This window comes from Lagenorhynchus albirostris, chromosome 1 (assembly GCF_949774975.1).
Source record: "Lagenorhynchus albirostris chromosome 1, mLagAlb1.1, whole genome shotgun sequence".
Lineage (NCBI taxonomy): Eukaryota > Metazoa > Chordata > Mammalia > Artiodactyla > Delphinidae > Lagenorhynchus > Lagenorhynchus albirostris.
Window position 1 is genome coordinate 115,163,850 of NC_083095.1, and position 25,230 is coordinate 115,189,079.

The following is a 25,230-nucleotide window of genomic DNA, read 5'->3' on the forward strand; positions in this document are numbered from 1 at the left end:
ATATATAAAATAGATAATCAACAAGGACCTACTGTATAGCACAGGGAACTCTCAATATTCTATAATAACCTATATGGTAAAAGAATCAGGAAAAGAATGGATATATGTATAACTGAATCACTTTGCTGTACACCTAAAAGTAACACAATATTATAAATCAACTATACTCCAATATAAAATAAAAACTTTAAAATAAATAAATATACAATAAAATATTGAATTAATATTTTAAAACTCTCAAAAAATAAAACTCCTAGCCTAGATAGTTTCACTGGAAAATTCTACCAAATGTTTAAAGAATTAACACCAATTCTAAACAATCTCTTCTAGAAAATAGAAGGAAATACTTCTCCATTCATTTTATGAAGACAGTATTACCCTGACACCAGTATAAAAAATGAAAACTAAAAACCAATATTCCTCATGAATATGGATGCAAAAATCCTTAACACATTATTAGGAAACTAAAATCCAGTCATATATTATAAGAGGTATACACCATGACCAAGTGAGATTTATTCCAGTGATGCAAGGTTGTTCAGTAACCCCCCAAAATCAATCAATGCAATCAACCAGGCTAAAGAAGAAAAAGTACATGGTCATATCAATAGATGTAGAAAAAACATTTGAAAAAATTCAACACCCTTCATGACAAAAATCTTCAGAAAAACAGTGATAGGAGAAAAAGTCCTCAACTTTATAAAGAGCATCTACAAAAAAAAACTACAATTAACAGAATGCTTTTCCCCGATAGATAACAAAGAAAGGTGATGTCTACTCTCATCACTTTTATTCAACATAGTGCTAGCCAGTGCTGAGTTTTAGCCAGTACAATAAGGCAAAAAAAGTAAATAAAAGGTATATAGATAAGAAAGCAAGAAATAAAACTGTCCCTGTTTGCAGAGGACATGACTATGTATGGAAAAACAAACAAACCAACTCCTACAGCTACTAAGTGAATTCAGCAAGGTCATAAGACGCAAGATAAACATTAAAAAAGTCAATTCACTAGCAATGAGTATGTGGAAAATGATACTAAAACTTAAATTCCATTTACAATCACTCAAAAAACTGAAATACTTAGATGTAAATCTAACAAAATGTACAGGATTTGTAAGCTGAAAACTATAAAACATTGATGAAAAAATTCAAAGATCATCTAAATAGACTTGACTCTTGAACAACACAGGGGTTAATCCACAAAATTTAGTCAGCTCTTTATATCCACAGTTGCTCTATATCTGTGGAATCAACCAACCATGGACTGTGTAAATAGTAGTGTTTACTACTGAAAAATATCTGAAGATAAGTGGACTCACACAATTCAAACCCGTGTTGTTCAAGGGGCAACTGTAAGTGGAGAGTCATTCTGTGTTCATGGACTGGAAGACTCAATATAATGAATATGTCAATTTTCCCCAAATTGATATTCAGACTTAATATAATTCCTATCAAATTCCCCAATGACTATTTGTAGATACAGACAAGATTATCCTGCATGTCCGGAGCCTGTGCTCTGCAACGGGAGAGGCCACAACAGTGAGAGGCCCGCGTACCGCAAAAACAACAACAACAACAAAAAAAACTGTGGTACTGCTGAAGGGATAGACACATAGATCAACAGACAAAATAGAGATCCCAGGAATATACACACAAATATGCTCAACTGTGTTTTAAACAAAGCAAACAAAAGCAACTCAATGTAAGAGAGAAAACCTTTTCAACAAATAGTGTGGAACAACTGGACACAGAGAAGCAAAAATGAAACCTGACCTAACTCTCATACCTTATAAACAAAAATTAACTGAAAATGAAACCTTTTAGGGAAAAAAAGGAGAAATTCTTCAGGATGTAGGCAAAGACTTCCTAGAATTGATACCAAGGTATGATCCATAAAAACAGAAACTGATAAATTGGACTTCACAGAAATTGAAAACATTTACTTGGAAAACGACTTTGTTAAGAGGATGAAAAGACAAGCTATAGACTGAGTGAAAATATTTGTAAAACACACACCTGACAAAGGACTAGTAACTAGAATACATAAAGAACTCTTAAAATTCTACAATAAGTGAACAAAAAACACCCATTTAGAAAACTGACAAATCTTGATTTGTTGATATTATTGTTCAACACTATATTCCATGGTTTTCTGACTACTTATTTTATATAGTAATGAGAAGTATTTAAACATTCAAATATAAATAATTATGGATTTATTTCTCCTTTCAGTTTTTCCAGTTTTGCTGCATGTATTTTGAAGTTTTACTTAGGTTCACACACCTTTAGGGCTATTACATCCTCTACATGAATTTAGCCTATTCATCATGATTTCTACTCTAACATGCTCTTGGTTGGTGTTGGTATGGTATATCTTTCTCCATCCTTTTGCTTTTAAACCATATGTGTCTTCACATTTAAATTATGTTCCTTTGTAGATAATATAGTTGCATCATGCTTTTGATGCACTTTGTGAACTGCTGCCTGGGTCTAGCATTTTTACCCATCCTAAAAATCTCTTTTAACTGTAGTGTTTATACTATTTACATATAAGGTAATTATCAATATGGTTAGGTTTAAATCTATTATCTTTCTACTGCTTCATCTCAAAATGATACTCTTCTCTATGTTAATCATTCCTTCAATTTCCAAAACTTACTTTTAGTTTCTTCCTATGTATTTCTGCTTGTTCTTCCTGGTATAATTCCTGTTGCACTTGTTCTAAATCTTCACGTTGTCGCAGCATTTCTTCCAATCTCTGAGTCAGCTATTAAATTTTAAAAAAACACACAAACATGTAAAGGAATCAAATTCTATGACAAATATTTCAGAATTTCTCCAATGTTAAAGAAATGGTTATTTTAATACCATATTCTGAAGCTGTAGCCTTTTTTCTTCACCTTCTTGAACTTTTGCCATCCGATCTTCTTCTCTTTGTTGCTGCATCTTGGCAAACTCTATGATTTTTCTGTTTTCTTCTTCCATTTCCTCATGTTTCTTTTTTCTCCAGAGAGCCTGCTCTTTCTTAAAGTCTTCTATATACCTTCGAATTGTATTCATTTTTTCTAACTTTTGTTGTCTTTCCCTAAAAAGCAATAGTGAATGCAGTTGTATAGTAACAGAAATAATAATAAAATATCAAAAAATGTAAGTATCATTTCCTTCAGTTGATAATGATGTGGAGAAAAATGGCTTCCCTATTTACAATTTTTTCATTCTTTCATGCAACAAACATTTTGAGTGTTTACTATGTGCCACTAAATATAATAACAGATATGAATTTTCTCTGAGTCAACTACTACTATGCCTCTTCTCTAACCTATTATGATGTTTTATGCATCTCACTTCAGAAAGGCCACCACCTGTTTATATATGTTTCACAGCACTCTACACTTTAGCTGTCTACCAGGGAAACTGAACAGAAAACAAATTCTCTTGATATGGGCTTACTTAAGAAAATCAAAGTTTAGCCATTGTCAATAAGTATTTCTTAACTATCAGACAATTAATTATCATGCTAACAAAGATAAGTAAGACTTGGGGGCTTCCCTGGTGGTACAGTGGTTGGGAGTCCGCCTGCCAATGTGGGGGACACGTGTTCGAGCCCTGGTCCAGGAAGATCGCACATGTCGCGGAGCAACTAGACCCATGTGCCACAACTACTGAGCCTGCGCTCTAGAGCCCGCGAGCCACAACTACTAAAGCCCGCACACCTAGAACCTGTGCTCCGCCACAAGAGAAGCCACTGCAATGAGAATCCTGCGCACCACAACAGAGAGTAGCCCCGGCTCGCCGCAACTAGAGGAAGCTGGCACACAGCAACAGAGACCCGACGCAGCCATGAAGAAAGAAAGAAAGAAATTTATAAAAAAAGAGAAGACTTGGTCTCAGTTTATGTGATAATATTTACTGGGACTTACCATGTACTGGGCACTGTTTAGGTGATTTCCTCTTCATGACAAGCCTGAGATAAATCTAATGTAAATGTTTAGGCATGTAAGAAAGTTGGGATAAACTTACAATTGATCTTCTTCATAGATTTTCCTAACAATTTCATCAATCATGAGTTTCTCTTTCAGCAGTTGCTCATAAGCTTCCTGCTTCTTCTTTCCTTGTTCTTCAAGTTGTTTCTCTAAGTCACGATTGTACTGTGCTTTTACTTTGTTTCGTTTTTCCTCCACAGCATTCTCTTCCTTTATTAATCTCTCGTGTTCTTCCATCATAGTTTTGGCAATTTCAGCATCACGTTTCTGTTATTAAAACAAAATTCATCTTTCCACTTTCAAATCTGAGCACAGTAGGATAGAATACTTTTAGCAGATGGAATTGAATACTATAAAGCCTGTTATATAAAATATTATGTAACTGTGTAGGTAAAAAGCAAAGGTAAGTCACTGTCACCTGAAGGGTTTGAATGATGAGTCAAACCCTAAAGAGGCTTTCCTATTCCTTCAAGTAGCTCTCTCAGGGCAATAAGGAGAATAAACTCCACATTTGAAAAACAGTAAGTAAAATTAGAAGTGCTTTGTTAACAACTATGTTAACTGCCAGAGCAGTAGTCATCTTTTTCATCTATTTAAAAGTTAATGTAGGCAATTTTCACAAATTTTAGCTCCACTGGGTATTGGCTGCTATTTAGAGTAAGGACGGTACTATCTTTTTTATACAGGTCTGCTATTAAATAGCTCTGAGCAGCTCTTAAGTTTCTCTCAGCCTAAATTTTCTTTCCTGCTACTGGCCTTTGAAGTCTCCTCTTTCTCATTTATTAAAGGCCCCTGGTAATCACTTTAATTTAATAAAAGGGTCACATATGTCACTGTGCCTGTTTTCTTAGGTTTTAATTCACTCATTCAAGACCATTCCTTCTGAGTTAGACACAACCCTGCTTCTTGAATGGGTTAACCTCCTTACTTGTTTTGAGCATTTTGAAATCATTTAACAAAATGTTTTAAAGTAAATATATTAGGGCACTTTAAAAAAATCATCCTTGGGCTTCCCTGGTGGTGCAGTGGTTGAGAGTCCGCCTGCCGATGCAGGGGACACGTGTCCGTGCCCCAGTCCGGGAAGCTCCCACATGCCGCCGAGTGGCTGGGCCCGTGAGCCATGGCTGCTGAGCCTGCGCGTCCAGAGCCTGTGCTCCACAACAGGAGAGGCCACAACAGTGAGAGGCCCGCGTACCGCAAAAAAAAAAAAAAGTCATCCTTTACCATTAGGATCACATCCCAAATGCTAGAATGGCTAGCAGCATCAAACATAAAAGAAGAAACAGATTAAAATATGAATGCTAATGCCATTCCTGATCTAATTGATGCCTTTAACATATACACTGTTAATATGACTTGACCAAAATTCTTTCTTTCCTTCTCTTTTCTTAGCACATGTTATACTAGGCTCTATAGAAAAAATATGACAAGACAAAAACATGTATGTACAAATTATCACACACTTATAGAAGTACAATGTTCTCATTTCTCAGATAAGAAAATTAAGGCTGAGAGAGAGAGAGCCAAAACTAGCACCTAAATATCCTGACACCTAGTCAAGTCCTAGGAGTATTTGACTTTAATTTTTGTGGATCAATTTTATTTAGAAAATAACAGCAATTCTTTCAACAGCCAGAATAAATATCTACAACTGCCTCGAATAATCTCAATTATCAAAATAATTAAACTGCAATCTACTGGTCAAATAGTACATTGTTTATGTTCTACTTTATTTTTTAAAGGGTAGAGTATGGCTCATGAAGTGAAGTCTCCTTACACTCTCCTACCACCTGTCACACCAAAGGTTATCATGTTAACAGCATGCTGTACAACCCACCAGACTTCTTCTATACTAACACACATGCACACACACATTTCACTATGGCCAGCATCTGTTCTTATTTGAAGCCTATATAACACTGCACTGGTCAAGTATTTTGATATCACCCCTCTAATTCTATGTGTGTGTGAACATGTGTGTTGATATACAGAACACATATATGTGTGTATATACATGCACACACAGATGCTGATATACACATACATACATGTACAAGTTTTAAAAAATGTACTGTGAAATGTATTATTCTCCAAATTTTTTTGCAACTTGCTTTTTTTCCTTTTAACATATAATATATTCTGGCCAACTTTAAAAGCCAAACTATTTCCCTTTACCTCTTTCTCTTTAATAGCCGTATAACATCTTTGAAAGGGATCTAGGAGAGGGGGAACTCTGCTATCAAAATGCTCTACAAAGTAATAGAGAAATGAGAGAAGGGAACTTAAAAGACTGTGTAACATTGCAATCAGACCTTTTCATCTATGTCTAGCCTTTATGAGTGACAACGAGAGCTCAAGTGATGACGTACACCCTGCTTTTAAGTGTTAATAAACCCTATTTTATATTATACTGTGCAACACTACTGCTGCATGTGTCTGAAACTCCTTTGCCCAAGAGTAACTATTACCAGTAATGCACAGTAGGTCAGGAGTAAGAAAAGAGGATAAAAATAGAGGAAAACATGAGAAGAAAAGATTGATATTTATGAAACAGAAAAGTTTCCTGCTTATAGTTTATTTTTTAAAACATTTTAAAAATTAAAAATTTAGTAACATTCTAAAATACACTGATTATGCTAACAACTTGTATTGGTTTGTCAGAGAATAATCAGTTAGAGACCATCAAGAATGCTGGGAGTTACTGAATATAGCTGTTCATTCTAAGCGTCAACCTAATTCCTTTTGTCTCTGAAAGGTTCTACTATTAAATTACACAAAGCTCAATATCCATAATTTCTTACACCTTAAGGATCTGCAAAGTATAAAAGTATTTGAGAAATCTAACAGTGTAAATTCTGTATAGATTGTAACAATTTTCCAAAAATTGGTCTATTTTTGGTTTTCTAAATGAAGCTAAAAATATGGAAAACATAATGACCAGAAACATGATTACCATTTGCTCATATTTGATGGCATCCTTTTCAGCAATCTGAGCTGCTCTTTCTTTACTCATGTAAGCTGCTTTTAATTTCTTCTCCAATTCTCTGAGCTCAATACTGTTTTAAAAAAGACAGAAATTTAAATTCGAGGACCATGAATCTCTTACCATTTTAAAAATAATATGTATCTGCAATTTAAATGAATTTTTTTCTAAATGCATAAAAGATATTTACATTATTTTTTAAATATTTTGAAAAAATACCCCTTTCTCCATTCATCCCAAGAAAAATCAGAATGCATGTGAAAAGAGACATTGTAATTAATTTTTCTAGACAAAACAACCCTTTTATTTTCAATAATCATCACTAAAAATCTTTCTGCCAGTGCCTGGCTCAGAAAAGGTGCTATATCAATATAGGTTAAAATTTCTGTCCAGTTACCAGTGCTATTAGGCTAAAAGAATAACTATAGTGGAGAGGTTTAAACCTATACAAGTTACTTAAATTTTGTACCTTGGTTTTGCTATCTGTAAAAGGTGTAGTTTTGGCAATTAAATAAGTTAATGTGTATAACAGCAGACACTCTACTACATATGGTAACTATTTTTTGATGATGATGAAGAGGGAGTAACATGGGCAAGTTTAGGTCACTTCTCTGGGCTTGTTTACTTATCTGTTAAAAAAAAATGGGGATTGGCGTCAGATAATCTCTGAATTACTTTTTAATCTATCACTCTCCTAAATTTAATGAAAACAATATGCCATACAAAAATTTTTATTTTACTGTGCCAGTCATAATTCTGAATATGACAGAATATGAGAATTCTGAGTTGGAAGGGCCCTGAGATGTCACCAAGATGTACATGTTAATTCTTACTGGAACAAAGAGGCACTCACCTACCTATAAACTCAACTTACAAGTGCCCCCTACCTACAAAGAAACAATCATAAGGGGTAAGGGAAGAGAGATATTCCTGGTATTATGGTGTGGGTCCTTCTTGCCCTTACCATTGTAGGTGCAAATGTATATGACACAAGATTACCTTCTTACATAAAAAGTGTTAGAAACGAGGATTAAGTTTCTAGGTTAGTCTACATATTTTATTCCACTAAGAGTTTGAGATACATTTACAAAGATTTTTGTTAGAGTTGGGTACTAATGATTATGCACCAATATACAAACCCAATCAATTTATAATATTGTCTCTACAAAAAAATGTGCATTAAGTTGCAAACAACCAACATTCAAATAAACGACCTTCATTTGAAGGACAAGGGCACCCATACCCATTGGATATACACCTAGAAGTGAAATTTCTGAGTCACAGGGTAGGCTGTGTTCAAATTGAGTAGATAATGGCAGTTTTCCAAAGCTTTGTCAGATTTACACTCTCATAAACAGTGTCTAAGCACTTGCACCACTCCACACCCTCAGCAACACTTTCGTCTTTTCATAGATTTTAACCATTCTTTTGGGGGATGTAATTTATCACTGGGGTTTTAATTTATGTTTCCCAACTACTAATGGAACTGAGACCTCTTCATATGTTGACTCATTTGTATAACTTCTATGAAGTTCTTGTTTAATATTTAAAAAAATATTTTCATCCTTATACTGGTTTGTCTACTTCTTATTGTTGCATAGAAGTCTTTTAAAATTTATTTATTTACTTATTATTTTTGGCTGCGTTAGGTCTTCGTTGCTGCACGCCAGCTTTCTCTAGTTGCGTCGAGCGGGGGCTACTCTTCGTTACAGTGCACAGGCTTCTCACCGCGGTGGCTTCTCTTGTTGCGGAGCACAGGCTCTAGGCACGCAGGCTTCAGTAGTTGTGCAAGCAGACTTCAGCAGTTGTGCACGCAGGCTCAGTAGCTGTGGCTCGCGGGCTCTAGAGCACAGGCTCAGTAGTTGTAGCACAAAGGCTTAGCTGCTCCACGGCATGTGGGATCTTTCTGGACCAGGGCTGAAACCCATGTCCCCTGCATTTGCAGGCGGATTCCCAACCACTGTACCACCAGAGAAGCCCAAAAGTTCTTTATATATTCCGGATACAAGTCTCTTGTTGGTTATATGCATTGCAAATACCTCCTTCCAGTCTGCAGTTACTCTCACAGTGGTTTCTTCAGATGAAGAGTATTCTAATCCACCAATCTTTTTCTTCATTGTCAGTAACTTTTGTGTCATGTTTCAAGAAATGTTGCCCACCCCACAGACATAAATACATTTTCTTGTATTAGTCTCTCAAAGCTTTGTTATTTCACCATTAACTTTTAGACGATAATCCTCCAGGAATTGATTTTTATGTGTGGTGTGAGGTAGAAATCAAGTTCATTTTCTTCCATATGGATATCTAATTGATACAGTATCATTTTTTTTAAATGTCTATTTCTGAATGCCCTGCAGTGATTCTAAAATGTATATGGAAATGCAAAGTAGGAATGGCTAAAACAATCTTTTTTTTTTTTTTTTTTTTTTTTTTGCGGTACACGGGCCTCTCACCGTTGTGGCCTCTCCCGCTGCTGAGCAGAGGCTCCGGAAGCACAGGCTCAGCAGCCATGGCTCACCGGCCCAGCCACTCCGCCGGCATGTGGGATCCTCCCAGACTGGGGCACGAACCCGTGTCCCCTGCAACGGCAGGCGGACTCTCAACCACTGCGCCACCAGGGAAGCCCTAAAACAATCTTTAAGAAGACCAAAATTGGAGACTTCTTCAGGATATGAATACTTATTATAAAGCCACAATATTTAAGATAGTGTAGTTTTAGCACAGGATGAACAAATGGATCAATGGAATAGACTAGAGCAGCTCTTCTCAACTACAAGTTTTAAGCCCTAATGCCCTTAAGCATCTATTATGTGCAGTGAATTAACTTGGTTCCTCTGGATCTAAAATAATACCAGCTATATACTGTCTTTGAGAAAATTAAAAATACAATCACTCAACTTTCTGTGACACTTGGTTCTCTTATGGAACCCCAGTTGCGGAAGGATGGGATAGAAAAATGCAAAAACAGATGCATGCACATATGCACACTTATTTTATGACAAAACTGGCACTGCAGAGCCAGTTTCCCTTTCTACTGCTGCTAGTCAGTTTGGTAAATGTGCTATTTAGTAATTTACCTAAATTTTCAAATTTGCATAAAATTGTTCACAATATCCTGCTATGACCTACAGTGATCTCCCATTTGTACGATCTACAGTTATATCACACTATCTATTCCTAGAATTGGTTATTTGTACGTTCTCTTTTACAGTTATATATTCCTGCCAGGGACTATCAATTTTATTGGCCTTTTTAAAGGCACAATTTTTGGCTTTGTTGACTCTACTTTATGTCTACATTCTAAATTGCTCATTTCTGACCTTATCTTTATCCTACATTATTTTTTAATCACTCCAGATGGGAATTTTCTCTTTGTTTTCAAATAATTCCAGATGGAGTCTTCTTTTCTAATAGTCATTTTAGATTATAAGCTATCCTCAAGGAATAGCTTTAGCTATTTATGGGACAAGTTCTGGGGGGTTTTTAATCCTAGAATTTTTTTCTTGTAAAATATATATAACAAAAATTTGTCATTTTAACCATTTTTAAGTGTACAATTCAGTGGTGTTAATTACATTCATAATGCTTGGCAACTATCAACACTATTTCCAAACTTTTTTTCCAAAAAGAAATGCTGTACCCATGTAAGCAATAACTCCCCATTCCTCCCTTCCCTGCTAATTTACTTTTTGTCTCTGCAAATCTGTCCTTAGATATTTCAAGTAAGTGGAATTATACAGTCTTTATCATTTTGTTTCTGGCTTACTTCACTTAGGATAATGCTTTTCAAGGTTCAACCATATTGCAGCATGTATGAGCGCTTCATTCCCTTTTATACCTGAATAATATTCTACTGTAAGTATATGCCACGATTTGTTTATCTACTCATCTGCTGATAGACACTTAGGTGGCTTCTACCTCTTGGCTATTGTGAATAATGTTGCATTGAACATTGGCGTACAACTATCTGATTGAGTCCCTGTTTTCAATTTTTCAATTCTTTTGAGCGTACACCTAAGGGTGGAATTGCTGGACCACATGGTAATTGTTTAACTTTTAGAGGAACTGCCAAACTGTCTTCCACAGTGCACCATTTTACATTCCTACCAACAATGTCTGAGGTTTCCAATTTGTCCACATCTTCACCAACACTTATTTTCCATTGTTTTTATTACAGCTATCCTACCAGGTGTGAAATGGTATCTGCTTGTGGTTTTGATTTGCATTTCCCTAATAACAAATGTTGAGTACTTTTTCATGTGCTATTGCCCACTGACTGTCTGCTTTGGAGAAATCTTTAAGTACCAGGCCCATTTTTGAATTGGGTTGTTTGTCTTTTGTTGTTGAACTGTAGGCATCCTTTATATATTATGGAAATTAAATCTTACCAGAGATACAATTTGCTTTTCTGGCCTGAGTTCTGAATTAGGAGAAACACAGATAAGCACATTGTGTCAGTCCTTCAGGTAGCTCCCAGGTAGGTTAGAATATACAGACACAATAATTTGCAGATAAGATCTGCTCTTCTTCCTCCAGAACCAGGGCCTGGTACTCTATGGGCTGCTGTCCTCAAGACTGCCTCATAGCTGGGAGGGGGTGGAGCAAGGAAAAGTAAAAACACTAAAGACTTTGCTTCCATTGCTAAGTTGCCTTTTTCTTGTTTGAGCATGCAGTTGGTTGCTATAAAACTTTGTTGTTCAGAGTTCTTACAAAGTTGATTCTGACAGTTTCTGCTAGTTTGACTGGGAGGACAGGAACTTGGAGCTGCCTACTACACCATTTCTCAGATGTCACTCCAATCTTACAACCATTACTATGTGGCATTTTCATTATCATTCAGTTAAAAATACTTTCTAATTTCAATTCTGATTGCTCCTTTAGCCTGGGGTTATTTAGAAGTACATTTTAAAATATCTAAATATACAAAGATTGTCTAGTTTTTTGGGGTCTTTTTGTTACTGTATATCTAGTTTAACTCCACTGTGGTCAGAGAACATACTATGTATGAAATAAATGTGTTAAAAATCTGTTGTATTTGTTCTGGCATAACAAATGGTCTGTTTTCATAAATGGTTCAAACATGTTTATTATAACTACTAATATAGTTGGGTTACATTTACAATCTTAATATATTCTTTCTATTTGTCTTACCTGTTCTGTGTTCTCTCTTCTCTTCTTTTTGTCTCTATGTTTGGAGTCCCCAAGACCACCCCCACACTGGGTTCCATCACTCACTCAGAGGACTCACAGGACTTAGTATATAGTCATACTCATGGATATGATTTATCACAGTGAAATACAGAGCAAAATCGACAAGGAAAAAAAGCATGTTGGCAAAGTCTAGAGGAAATCAGCTGCAAGTTTCCAAAAGTCCTCTCCCAGTGGAGTCACACAGGAGACGCTTAATTCCCCCAGCAATAAGTTGTGACAACATGTGAGAATTGTCTACCAGGAAAGCTCGCTAAAGACTTAGGGCCCAAGATTTTCATTAGGGGCTAGTCATGCATGTACCCTCTGCCTACCAAGTACCAAAATTACGACTACCAGAAGGAACAGAGTTCAGAATGAACCATACTGTTTTTCCAAACAATTAGGCACTCTTATCATAGAGTGGTGGGAACCTTCTTGAAATCCAAGTTTCCAGATGCCAGCCAAGGACAAACTTGCAAAGCAGGGCTATCTGAGGAAATTAGCCTCAAGTGTGCTATGTCAACTCTTTTCTGCACAGCCTCATCATTCTTTATTATCACATTTTTCCCTCTATTAATTTGTTAATTGTATATTCTTTTCCAAATTTGTATTACAGAGATTACATGTTTGTTTCAAGTCTGATAAAATTTGTCCATTTTTTACCAAACAATGAGAGATTCTTGACCACTTTAACTCCATGTATGTACTTCCTACCTCACTTTTGTTATGGTTTGTTACATTTTTAACTATTTATATATTTTAAATCCCAAAGACATTACAATAAGTGATTTACAGATTCATATTTCACCTAGACTTACTACGCATTTTCCTCCCTGAAGTTTTGAGATTAATGTTGGGATCATTTTTATTCTTCTACCTGAAGAACAACTGCTAGTATTTCCTTTAATGCAGGGTTATCGTGATCAATTCTCTATTTTGTTTGACTGAAAATGTTATTTTTTTAAGCCATCTTATTTATTTTAATAATTAACATATTGATTATCAGTCAGAAATGTAATATAATAGTGCTGGCATCAGCAAGGAACTAGTTGTACATTTAATAAGGGCAGACTGTCTCTTCTTTGAGATAGTTTTTGCTGAACTTAAATACAAGTTATAAACAAGGTACTTATTTTTTCTTTCATAAAGCTATGTGTTAGCTATATAATAAATATAAATTGCTATTATTTAATAATTATAAATTGTATGGTCATAATTATACAATTAGTTGTAATAACTGTAAATAATTATAACTAATTGTACAACTAATTATAATTATTAATGCTACAATTAAAATAGGATTTCTAAAACTAGACAGTGGTGGGGGCAGAGTCAAGATGGCGGTGTAGGAAGACATGGAGTTCACGTCTCCCCACAACTAGGGCGCCTGCCACACGCTGGTGGGGGACCTAGACGCCCAAGGAGATGAGAAGTACCCCCTGAGCAATGGGTAGGACGTGGGGGGAGTGAGGGGGGAGGAGAAGTGGTGGCTGGGAGCGGGGAGGGGTTCCCATGCCTGGAGGGACCCTCAGGGGCTCAGATATCAGTGGGAGCACGCCTAGAGTTTCCCTTGCCTAATCGGGCCCCAGGAAGCCTGTCGGGCTCCCCAGCCGGGTCCTCCGCCTTCCAAGGCCCCCTCCGGGCCACGTTGGTCCTAGGGGTATAGGAGGGAGATGGGGGGCGGGGCTGAGCAGAGAAGAGGAGTGGTGGACAGGGAGGGGCCCTCCAAGATCAGAGGATCAGGGAAGGCATGGAGGGTGTTTCCCCTGCTTACTATGGCCCAGGAAGCCTGCTGGGCTCCCGGGCCTGGTCCTCCATTCTCCCGGGCCTGGTCCTCCATTCTCCCGGGCCCTGTCGGGTTGTGAGGGTCTTAGGGGCATAGGATGGAGGGAGAAGGGGGGTAAGAGGAGGAGAGGCAGATGGGAGGGCCCTCTGGGATTGGAGGAATAGGGGAGGGGCGGAGGGCATTTCCCCCACCCACTAAGCCTCGGGAAGCCTGTTGGGCTTCCAGGTCTGGTCCCCTGCCTTCTGGGGCTCCCTCTGGCCACGTGGCTCCTAGGGGCACAGGAGGGAGGTGAGGGGAAAGAAGAAGAGAGGCCAACAGGGAGGGGACCTCTAGGATCGGAGGATGCGGGGGAAAGCACCCTGCATTCCCCCCACCCACTAGGGCCCAGTGAGCCTGCTGGGGTCCTGGACCTGGTGCTCTGACCTCCAAGGCCAGAGGCACTCCTGGGTCCCTCCTGCTGCCTTGAGCCTAAGCCTCACAAGCCACCCAGGGTCTTTTCCCGCCCTGTGGGTCCTAAGCATAGGCCATGCCCACCACATAAACCCCACCCCTGCCTAAGCCCCAACCCCCCACATAGCCAAGGCCTTTTCTGGCTTTTTTTTGTTTCTTTCCTCTCCTCTTTTTTACTATTGTAGTTCTGTTTTAGCTTCTGGTTGTTGTTTCATCTATATTTTTATTTTTTTATTCTTTCTAACATATCTGTTAGTTTTCTAATCTTATTTTTTACTCTGTTATTGTTCTGCTCCTTTTATTCTTCTTCTTCCTTTTTTTTTTTTTTTTTTTTTTGCCGCCCCACGTGGGTTGTGGGATCTTGGTTCATGAGCAGAGGGTTAGGTCAGAGCTCCTGCTGTGGGAGCTCCGAGTCTGAACCACTGGACTAATTGAAAACCTCAGACCCTAGGGAATATTCATCAGAGTGAGGTCACCCCGAGGTCCTCACCTCGGCACCAAGACTCAGCTCTACCCAACAGCCTACAAACTCCAATGCTGGAAGCCTCAGGCCAAAAACCAGTAAAACAGGAACACAATCCCACCCATCAAAAAATAAAATAAAATAAGACAACGAAAAACTGTCACAGATGAGGGAGCAAGGTAAAAACCTATAAGACCAAATAAGTGAAGAGGAAATAGGCAAGCTACCTGAAAAAGAATTCAGAGTAATGACAGTAAAGATGATCCAGAATCTCAGAAATAGAATGGAGGCACAGATTGAGAAAATACAAGAAATGTTTAACAAAGATCTAGAAGAGGGCTTCCCTGGTGGCACAGTGGTTTAGAGTCCGCCTGCCAATGCAGGGAACATGTGTTCGTGCCTTGGTCCGGGAAGATCCCACATGCCGCGGAGCGGCTGGGCCCGTGAGCCATGGCCGCTGAGCCTGTGTGTCCGGAGCCTGTGCTCCACAACAGGAAAGGCCACAACAGTGAGAGGCCCACGTAATACAAAAAAAAAAAAAAAAAATCTAGAAGAACTAAAGAACAAACAAACATAGATGAACAACATAATAACTGAAATGAAAAATACACTAGAAGGAATCAATAACATAAAACTGAGGCAGAAGAACAAATAAGTGAGCTGGAAGACAGAATGGTGGAAATAACTGCCAAGGAACAGAAGAAAAAAGAATGAAAAGAACTGAAGACAATCACAGAGACCTTTGGGACAACATTAAATGCACCAATATTCGAATTATAAGGGTACCAGAAGAAGAAGAGAAAAAGGAAGGGTCTGAGAAGATATCTGAAGAGATCATAGCGGAAAACTTCCCTAACATGGGAAAGGAAATAGTCACCCAAATCCAGAAAGTGCAGAGAGTCCCATACAGGATAAACCCTAGGAGAAACATACCAAGACACATATTAATCAAACTAACAAAAATTAAATTCAAAGAAAAAATATTAAAAGCAGCAAGGGAAAAGCAAAAAATAACATACAAAGGAATCCCCATAAGGTTATCAGGTGATTTTTCAGCAGAAACTCTGCAGGCCAGAGGGAGTGGCAGGATATACTTAAAGTGATGAAAGAGAAAAACCTACAACCAAGATTACTCTACTGAGCAAGGATCTCATTCAGATTTGACAGAGAAATCAAAAGCTTTTCAGACAAGCAAAAGCTAAGAGAATTCAGCACCACCACACTAGCTTTACAACAAATGCTAAAGGAACTTCTTTAGGTGGGAAGCACAAGAGAAGAAAAGGACCCACAAAAACAAAATGAAAACAATTAAGAAAATGGTAATAGGAACATACATATCAGTAATAACCTTGAAAGTAAATGGATTAAGTGCTCCAAATAAAAGACACAGGCTGGCTGAATGGATACAAGAACAAGACCAGTCTACAACAGACCCACTTCAGACCTGGGGACACATACAGACTGAAAGAGAAAGGATGTAAAAAGATAATCCATGCAAATGGAAATCAAAAGAAAGCTGGAGCAGCAACGCTCATATCAGATAAAATAGACTTTAAAATAAAGAATGTTAAAAGAGACAAAGAAGGACACTACAAAATGATCAAGGGATCAATCCACGAAGAAGATATAACAATTATAAATATTTATGCACCCAACATAGGAGCACCTCAATACATAAGGTAAATGCTAACGACCGTAAAAGGGGAAATCGACAGTAACACAATAATAGTAGGGGACTTTGCACCCCACTTAACCAACGTACAGATCATCCAAATGGAAAATAAGGAAACACAAGCTTTACATGACACAACAGACTGGATAGATTTAATTGATATTTATAGGACATTCCACCCAAAAGTGTCAGAATACACTTTCTTCTCAAGTGCACACGGAACATTCTCCAGAATACATCACATCCTGGGTCACAAATCAAGCCTCGGAAAATGTAAGAAAACTGAACTCACATCAAGCATCTTTTCTGACCACAATGCTATGAGATTGGAAATCAATTACAGGAAAAAAACTGTAAAAAACACAAATACATGGAGGCTAAACAGTATACTGCTAAACAACCAAGAAATTACTGAAGAAATCAAAGAAGAAATTAAAAAATACATAGAAACAAATGACAATGAAAACACACAACCCAAAACCTATGGGACACAGCAAAAGCAGTTCTAAGAGGGAAGTTTATAGCAATTCAATTTCATCTAAAGAAACAAGAAAAATCTCAAATAAACAATCTAACTTACACCTAAAGAAACTAGAAAAAGAAGAACAAAGAAAACCCAAAGTCAGCAGAAGGAAAGAAATCATAAAGATCAGAGCAGAAATAAATGAAACAGAAATAAATAAAACATAGCGAAGATCAATAAAACTAAAAATTGGTTCTTTGAGAAGATAAACAAAATTGATAAACCTTTAGCCAGACTAATCAAGAAAAAAAGGGAGAGGATGCAAATCAATAAAATTAGAAATGAAAAAGGAGAAATCACAACTGACACCACAGAAATAGAAAGGATTCTAAGAGACTACTACAAACAACTATATGCCAAGAAAATGAACAACCACAAAGAAATGGACAAATTCTTGGAAAGGTACAATTTTCCAAGACTGAATCTGGAAGAATTAGAAAATATAAACAGACCTATCACAAGTAATGAAACTGTAATTAAAAATCTTCCAGCAAACAAAAGTCCAGGAGCAGATGGCTTCACAGGCAAATTCTATCAAACATTTAGAGAAGAGCTAACACCTATCCTTCTCAAACTCTTCCAAAAAATTGCAGGAGGAGGATCATTCCTAAATTCTTTCTACAAAGCCACCATCACCCTGACACTAAAACCAGACAAAGATACTACAAAAAAAGAAAATTACAGACCAATATCACTGATGAACATAGATGCAAAAAGAGGATACAGACAGATGGAGAAATATACCATGTTCTTGGATTGGAAGAATCAATATTGTGAAAATGACTCTACTACCCAAAACAATCAACAGATTCAATGCAATCCCTATCAAACTACCAATGGCATTCTTCACAGAATTAGAACAAAAAATTTTACAATTCGTATGGAAACACAACAGACCCCGAATAGTCAAAGCAATCTTGTGAAAGAAAAACGGAGCTGAGGAATCAGGCTCCCTGACTTCAAACTATACTACAAAGCTACAGTAATCAAGACAGTATGGTATTGGCACAAAAACAGAAATACAGATCAATCATACAGGATAGAAAGCCTGGAGATAAACCCATGCACATATGGTCACCTAATTTATGACAAAGGAGGCAAGAACATACAATGGAGAAAAGACAGCCTCTTCAATAAGTGGTGCTGGGAAAAGTGGACAGCTACATGTAAAACAATGAAATTAGAACACTTCCTAACACCATAGACAAAAACAAACTCAAAATGGATTAAAGACCTAAATGTAAGACCGGACACTATAAAACTCTTAGGGGAAAACACTCTTTGACATAAACCACTGCAAGATGTTTTTTGACCCACCTCCTAGAGAAATGGCAATAAAAACAAAAATAAACGAATGGGACCTAATGAAACTTAAAAGCTTTCGCACAGCAAAGGAAACCATAAGCAAGACGAAAAGACAACCCTCAGAATGGTAGAAGATATTTGCAAATGAAGCAACTAACAAAGGATTAATCTCCAAAATATATAAACAACTCATGGAGCTCAGTATGAAAAAAACAAACAACCCAATTAAAAAATGGGCAGAAGACCTCAACAGACATATCACCAAAGAAGACATACAGATGGCCAAGAGGCACATGAAAAGCTGCTCAACATCACTAATTATTAGAGAAATACACATCAAAACTACAATGAGGCATCACCTCACGCCAGTCAGAATGGCCATCATCAAAAAATCTACAAACAATAAATGCTGGAGAGGGTGTGGAGAAAAAGGAACCCTTTTGCACTGTTGGTGGGAATGTAAATTGACACAGCCACTACGGAGAACAGTATGGAGATTCCATAAAAATCTAAAAATAGAACTACCATACAACCCAGCAATCCCACTACTGGGCATATACCCTGAGAAAACCATAATTCAAAAGGACACATGTACCCCAATGTTCACTGCAGCACTATTTACAATAGCCAGGACATGGAAACAACCTAAATGTCCAACAATAGATGAATGGATAAAGAAGATGTGGTACATATATACAATGGAATATTACTCAGCTATGAAAATGAACGAAACTGGGTCACTTGTAGAGATGTGGACGGACCTAGAATCTCTCATACAGAGTGAAGTAAGCCAGAAAGAGAAAAAAAATATCGTATATTAACACATATATGTGGAATCTGAAAAACAGCACAAATGAACCTATTTGTAGGGCAGGAAGAGAGATGTAGACGTAGAGAATGGACATGTGGACATGGGGGGGAAGGGGAGGGTGGGACGAATTGGAAGACTAGGTTTGACATAAATACACTACCAGGTGTAAAATAGAGAGCTAGTGGGAAGCTGCTGTATAGCACAGGGAGGTCAGCTCGGTGCTCTGTGACGATCTAGATAGGTGGTGGTGGGGTGTGGGAGGGATTCCCAAGAGGGAGGGGATATAGAGATACATATAGCTGATTCACTTCATTGTACAGCAGAAACTAACACAACATTATAAAGCAATTTTACTCCAATAAAAAATAAATAAAATAAAACTAGACAGTGAGTTTCTCAACTCCAGTTAAAAGTTATAATAAAATTAGATTGTCTTTTAAATATTTTCTTGGATTAAAAAAATCATGTGTTCTAAATAATACAAAAGAGTCTCATGACTTCTGAACTTGAACAATTATTTTCAAAATAAATTTCACTGATTTTTAAAAATTTACCCTGGGTTTTTTTTTTTTTTTTTTTTTTCAGTACACGGGCCTCTCACTGCTGTGGCCTCTCCCGTTGCGGAGCACAGGCTCCGGACACGCAGGCTCAGTGGCCATGACTCATGCGCCCAGCCGCTCCGCGGCATGTGGGATCCTCCCGGACCGGGGCACAAACCCGTGTCCCCTGCATCAGCAGGCGGACTCTCAACCACTGTGGCACCAGGGAAGCCCTACCCTGGGTTTTAAAAATTAATTTCTTTTAAGTTTAAAGAGCCTAATCATGATATAGGTGATTTTTAATTACTTTGGATACATTTCAAGCACCACAGCAAACATTTCCTTCAATTTAGACCTGCCAATTTCCAGATGAATACACTGATCAGAAAATGGTCCATTTCTGCACGTCAGTCAAAATTTTACCACGGCTTATGCACAAAATTAAAAACTCTTAGCAGTTTTGACACTGCTGAGAGGAAACATACTCTATTTGAAAGAATACTCAAGAATGACTTTTGCCTTATGTTTGAAGAAACTTTCCACAATGTATAGATTACTAAATTTTCTTTCAGTCCTTTAAATCCAGTCTTCTAGTTTCTAATGTTGCTGCTCAAAGTTCAGTCATACTTCTCACTGTTGCTCCTTTGAAGGCAGTAGTCGTTTTTGTGTGGCTACTTTTGTGATTTTTATGATTTTCTTTATTGTTAGATTTCTGAAGTTTGACTAGGATGAGCATGATGTATTTTTAATTATTTACTGTGTCTTTGTGGCTTTATGCCTTTTATTATTTTTGAAATTCTCAGACTGTATCTCTTTGAATACTGCTTCTGCATCATCCACTTTCATTTCTACTACCAGAATGAAAATTATACATCTGGTAGAACAGCGGTCCCCAACCTTTTTGGCACCAGGGACCAGCTGGTCTTGTGGAAGGCAATTTTTCCACGGAGGGTGAGGGGTGGGGGGAATGGTTGAGGCGGTAATGCGAGCGATGGGGAGCGGCAGGCGAAGCTTCACTCACTTGCCCGCCGCTCACCTCCTGCTGTGTGGCCTGGTTCCTAAAAGGGAGTGGGCCGGTACTGGTCCACAGCCCAGAGGTTGGGGACGCCTGTGGTAGCACTTTCCAGCACAGCCCTTATCTCTTTTAAGTTCTCTTTTGTATTTTTCTACCCTTTTGTCTCTCTATGCTTATTGTGGATATTTTCCACTAAACTGCACAGTATCTCTTCATCTGTTTCTATCTAATAAAATCTAATTAAATTCTGGATTATTAAAGTAAAACATACACCAAAGTATACAACTCTTAAGCATACAGCGTGTAGAATGATGTTGAACACCTTACTATATGCTTACTGGCCAAGCTCTGCTTCACTTGTTTACTCTCAGCCATACTTTTGCCATCTGCAGAAACTTCCAGGAGAAATGCAGCTACAAATGCCAGGCTCACCATTCTGGTTTCCTTCCTCTCCCATATCTTATTATTTTACTTTCTCTAGACAGTCTTCTCTGAGAGGGAGCTTTTATCTGAATCACCTAGCCTTCAGTTGCTAGAAAGGTCCTATATTTAAATCTTTTATCAGTGAATCAGACAAAGATATATGAAACATTTATTTCATCTTCAGAAAACATAAAAGTGTGAGTGATAGCTAACAATAATTGCAGAATTAAGATCAAAAAAGATAGTTTGAGACTAGAGCAATATGAAGACATTAGCAGCAATTTTAAATCTTTTTTTTTCTTCTAAGAATTAGTAATCCAGAATGTGATAAAAGTTATGGACACAGAAAAATACACATGGGTACATTTGCCAAACATACATATATAATTTAATGGGCTCAAAACCTCTGGAGCTCATCCATGGGTTATATAATATTCTATAGAAGCCTTGCTCAGTTAAAGATAAAATGTAACAACTATCAAAGTAAATTCCTAATATATTCAACTACATAAGTACAGAATGGGCATTTAGTTAGTCTGAGTTTTAATCAATAGTGTGATAGGCTGCCACTGAAAAGTAATTCTATATTAGGCAACATTAAGAAACATATTCTAGAACAATGTGGTTAATAGTCTCACTATTAGGAGTACTAAACAGTACCCTAGGGACTTCCCTGGTGGTGCAGTGGATAAGACTCCGTGCTCCCAATGCAGGGGGCCTGGGTTCAGTCCTTGGTCAGGGAACTAGATCCCACATGCATGCCACAACTAAGAGTTCACATGCCACAACTAAGAAGCCCACATGCCACAATTAAGAAGACAACATGCTGCAACTAAGGAGCCGGTGCTCTGCAACTAAGGAGCCTGCCTGCCACGACTAAGACCCGGTGCAACCAAATAAATAAATAAATATTTTTTAAAAAATTAAATAAACAGTACCCTAGAGTATTACACATAATTGTGGGGGCAATATTTTGTTAAGGAATACTAAAAATCTACATTACATCTACAGAAGAGAACCAGGATGGTAAAGAAGCTTGAAATCATGTTATCTGAGGAACAAATGAAGGAATAAGGGACATTTAACTTACAGAAGGAAATGTTTAGTGGATTCATAAATATGAAGAGATGTCCTAAAGAAAAACTCAATTTATTTCTTTTTCAATCAGATAGCAGAACTAAGATAAATGCCTGTATATTACAGGGAAATTAATTTTGAAACAATAGGGAAAAAAGGTTTATTCAAAGATAGGGCTGAATGAAAAAGTTCCTATGGCAGTCACTAGACGTGCTAAACCACAGCTGACCAGCCACCTTCCAGAAATACTGTAGGAAATTTATGTAGGGGCATAAAATTAAATTAGGTATCACCTAAGATTTTTCTTATAAGTAGAATTCATGAGTCTATTTTTTATAAGAGGTCATTTTAAAAATTATCTTTAGAGAAGAGGGAATTGATACTGATTTTTACCTTAAATATTAACACTGTATTTCTAAGAATATTACCTCTTTTCTCAGATGAACATATATATAGGATTTAAAGCAGTATTTCTAGTCAAAATATTAACTAAGTACAATGACATAAAGAAAGAAATCTCACTCTCAGATGCTAAGCATTACATAAAAGTTTAAAGATAAGTGAAGTAAGTCAGACAGAGAAGGACAAATATCATATATCACTTATATGCAGAATCTAAAAAAAAATGATACAAATGAACTTATTTACAAAACAGAAACAGACTCAGAGACTCAGAGAATTAGCTTATGATTACCAGGGGGGAATGGCAGAGGGGAGGTGTAGATTGGGACTTTGGAATTGACATGTACACACTGCTATATTTAATATAGATAACCAAGGACCTAATGCAAAAAAAAAAAAATTTTTTAAGTGGCCAAAAAGACTAAATAAATGAAATTTTTGGAAGCCAAGATACCTGTTTTCTCTTACTTGTTGCCTCATCTTTTCATCCTTTAGACTTTCATGTTTAAGTTTTGCCAATTCCATAGCTAATTTTTCTTCTTGTTCAAGCTGGAGCTCCCTCAATCTTTTGTTTTCTTCTGCCTAAATAAAAAAATAAATAACTTTAGTCATTTGTCCCCCAGAACCAGATTTTTTTTCATTAAGGTTGAATTTGTTTTATAGCAAAAAACTACAAGTACCTTCTGAGCAGTCAACTGTTTATGTTTTAAAATACAAAATATAATTTCAATAAATAATTTTTCTGAACATTTTATCTGGAAAATGTTCTGAACATTTTATCATGGAAAATTTCTGAACATTTTATCTGAATTTTTTTTTTCTGAACATTTTTTCATGGAAATTTTCAAACATCACCAAAAGTAAGAAGAATACTGAAACACTCCCTCAGGTAGCCATCACTCACCTTCAAAAATTATCAGTATTTTGCCCATCTTTTTTCTCTACTCTTCCACTCCACTCCCACTTTTTCCTATATATATTTTTTTTTACTAGAGTATTTAAAAACAAATCCTAGATATATCATTACCATGTAAATAATTCAATATTGATCTCTACCTGACAAGAATTTCTTCTTATATAACCATACAATAAACTGAAATAAATTAACAATAATTCCTTAGTAAGGTCTAATAACTTTTCCATATTTAGATTTCCCCAGCTGTCTCGAAGATCTTTTTTTTTTTGGTTTGTTCAAATCAAAATCCAAACAAGGTCCATATATTGTATCTAGTTATGATTTCTATTAAGTCTCTTTTATTTTTTAACAGTCTCCTCACAGACTACCCCCCGCCAGCACACTGATTTGTTGTGGAAATTAGGACATATGTCCCACAGAATGTCTCACATTCTGAATTCGACTGATTGCTTCACCAGGATATCTTGTTTCTCTTTTGTATTTCCTATAAAATGGTAGAAAGATCTAGAGACTTGATTAAATTCTGTATTTAGGAAAGAATATGCACATGAAAAGATGTTCAATATCATTAGACATCAGGAAATTCAAGTTAAAACTACAATTATATATCACTACATACCTACTGGAATGGCTAAAACAAAAAGTAGCAGCAAAAACAAATGCTGGTGAGAAACAGCATTATTCACTGGGTGGGAATGTAAAATGGTATAGCTACTCTGGAAAATAGATTTTACAATACAACTCAACAGTTGTACTCTTAAGCATTTCTCCCAGAGAAATGAAAATTTATGTTTATTAAAAAAACCTGTACCCAAATGTTTACAGCAGATTTATTCAAAATACCCAACTGAAGATACCCAGACATCCTTCAACAGGTGAATGGTCAAATAAACTGTGGTATATCCATACTGTGGAACACCACTCAGCAACAAAAAAGAATGAGTATTCATACAAACTACAATCTGGATGAATCTCCAGGAATTATGCTGAGTGAAAAAATCCAATCCCAAAAGGTTACATACTGTTTGATCCTATTTATATAATGTTCTTGGAACATGTTCTATTTTAAAGCTGAAACATAATTCACACAGCATAAAATTCACATTTCACAATTCACGACTCAGCAGTTTTTTAGTACATTCACAATGTTGTGCAACCAACACCACTACCTAGTTCCAGAACTTTTTTTTTTTAATAGACTACTATTTGGAGCAGTATTGGGTTCACAGCAAAACTGACAAGAACAGAGTTCCCAATAAACACTCTGCCCACACACATGCACAGCCCCCTATCAACATCCCACACCAGAAGGGACATTTGTTACAATCAGTAAACCTACACTGACACATCATTAACACCCAAAGTCCATAGTTTACCTTACTGTTCATTCTTGGTGTTATATATTCTATGGGTTTAAACAACTGTATGATGACATATATACCTACCATTACAATATCATACAGAGCAGTTTCACTGCCCTAAAAATCCTCTTTGTTCTGCTTATTCATCCCACCCTGTCCAAAACCCCTGGAAACCACTGAACTTTTCACTAACCCCATTGTTTTGCCTTTTCCAGAATGTCATATAGCTGAAATCATACATTATATAGCTTTTCAGATTGGCTTCTTTCACTTTCATGTCTTTTCATGGCTTGATAGCTCATTTATTTTAGCACTGAATAATAATATTCTA

General features: G+C 36.9%; 1 protein-coding gene across 3 annotated transcripts in view; it reads right to left on the bottom strand.

Moving 5' to 3' along the window:
- The window catches only part of MNS1 (meiosis specific nuclear structural 1), an 85,792-nt gene that overhangs the window by 20,345 nt on the left and 40,217 nt on the right, over positions 1-25,230 (bottom strand). For all 3 annotated transcript variants that reach the window (XM_060150509.1, XM_060150517.1, XM_060150501.1), the window contains 5 exons: positions 23,077-23,204; positions 6,937-7,039; positions 4,021-4,250; positions 2,869-3,085; positions 2,660-2,767 (listed from right to left, as the gene is read on the bottom strand). In XM_060150509.1, the coding sequence (XP_060006492.1) occupies positions 2,660-2,767; positions 2,869-3,085; positions 4,021-4,250; positions 6,937-7,039; positions 23,077-23,204 (786 nt within the window). The remainder of the gene's footprint in view (positions 1-2,659; positions 2,768-2,868; positions 3,086-4,020; positions 4,251-6,936; positions 7,040-23,076; positions 23,205-25,230) is intronic.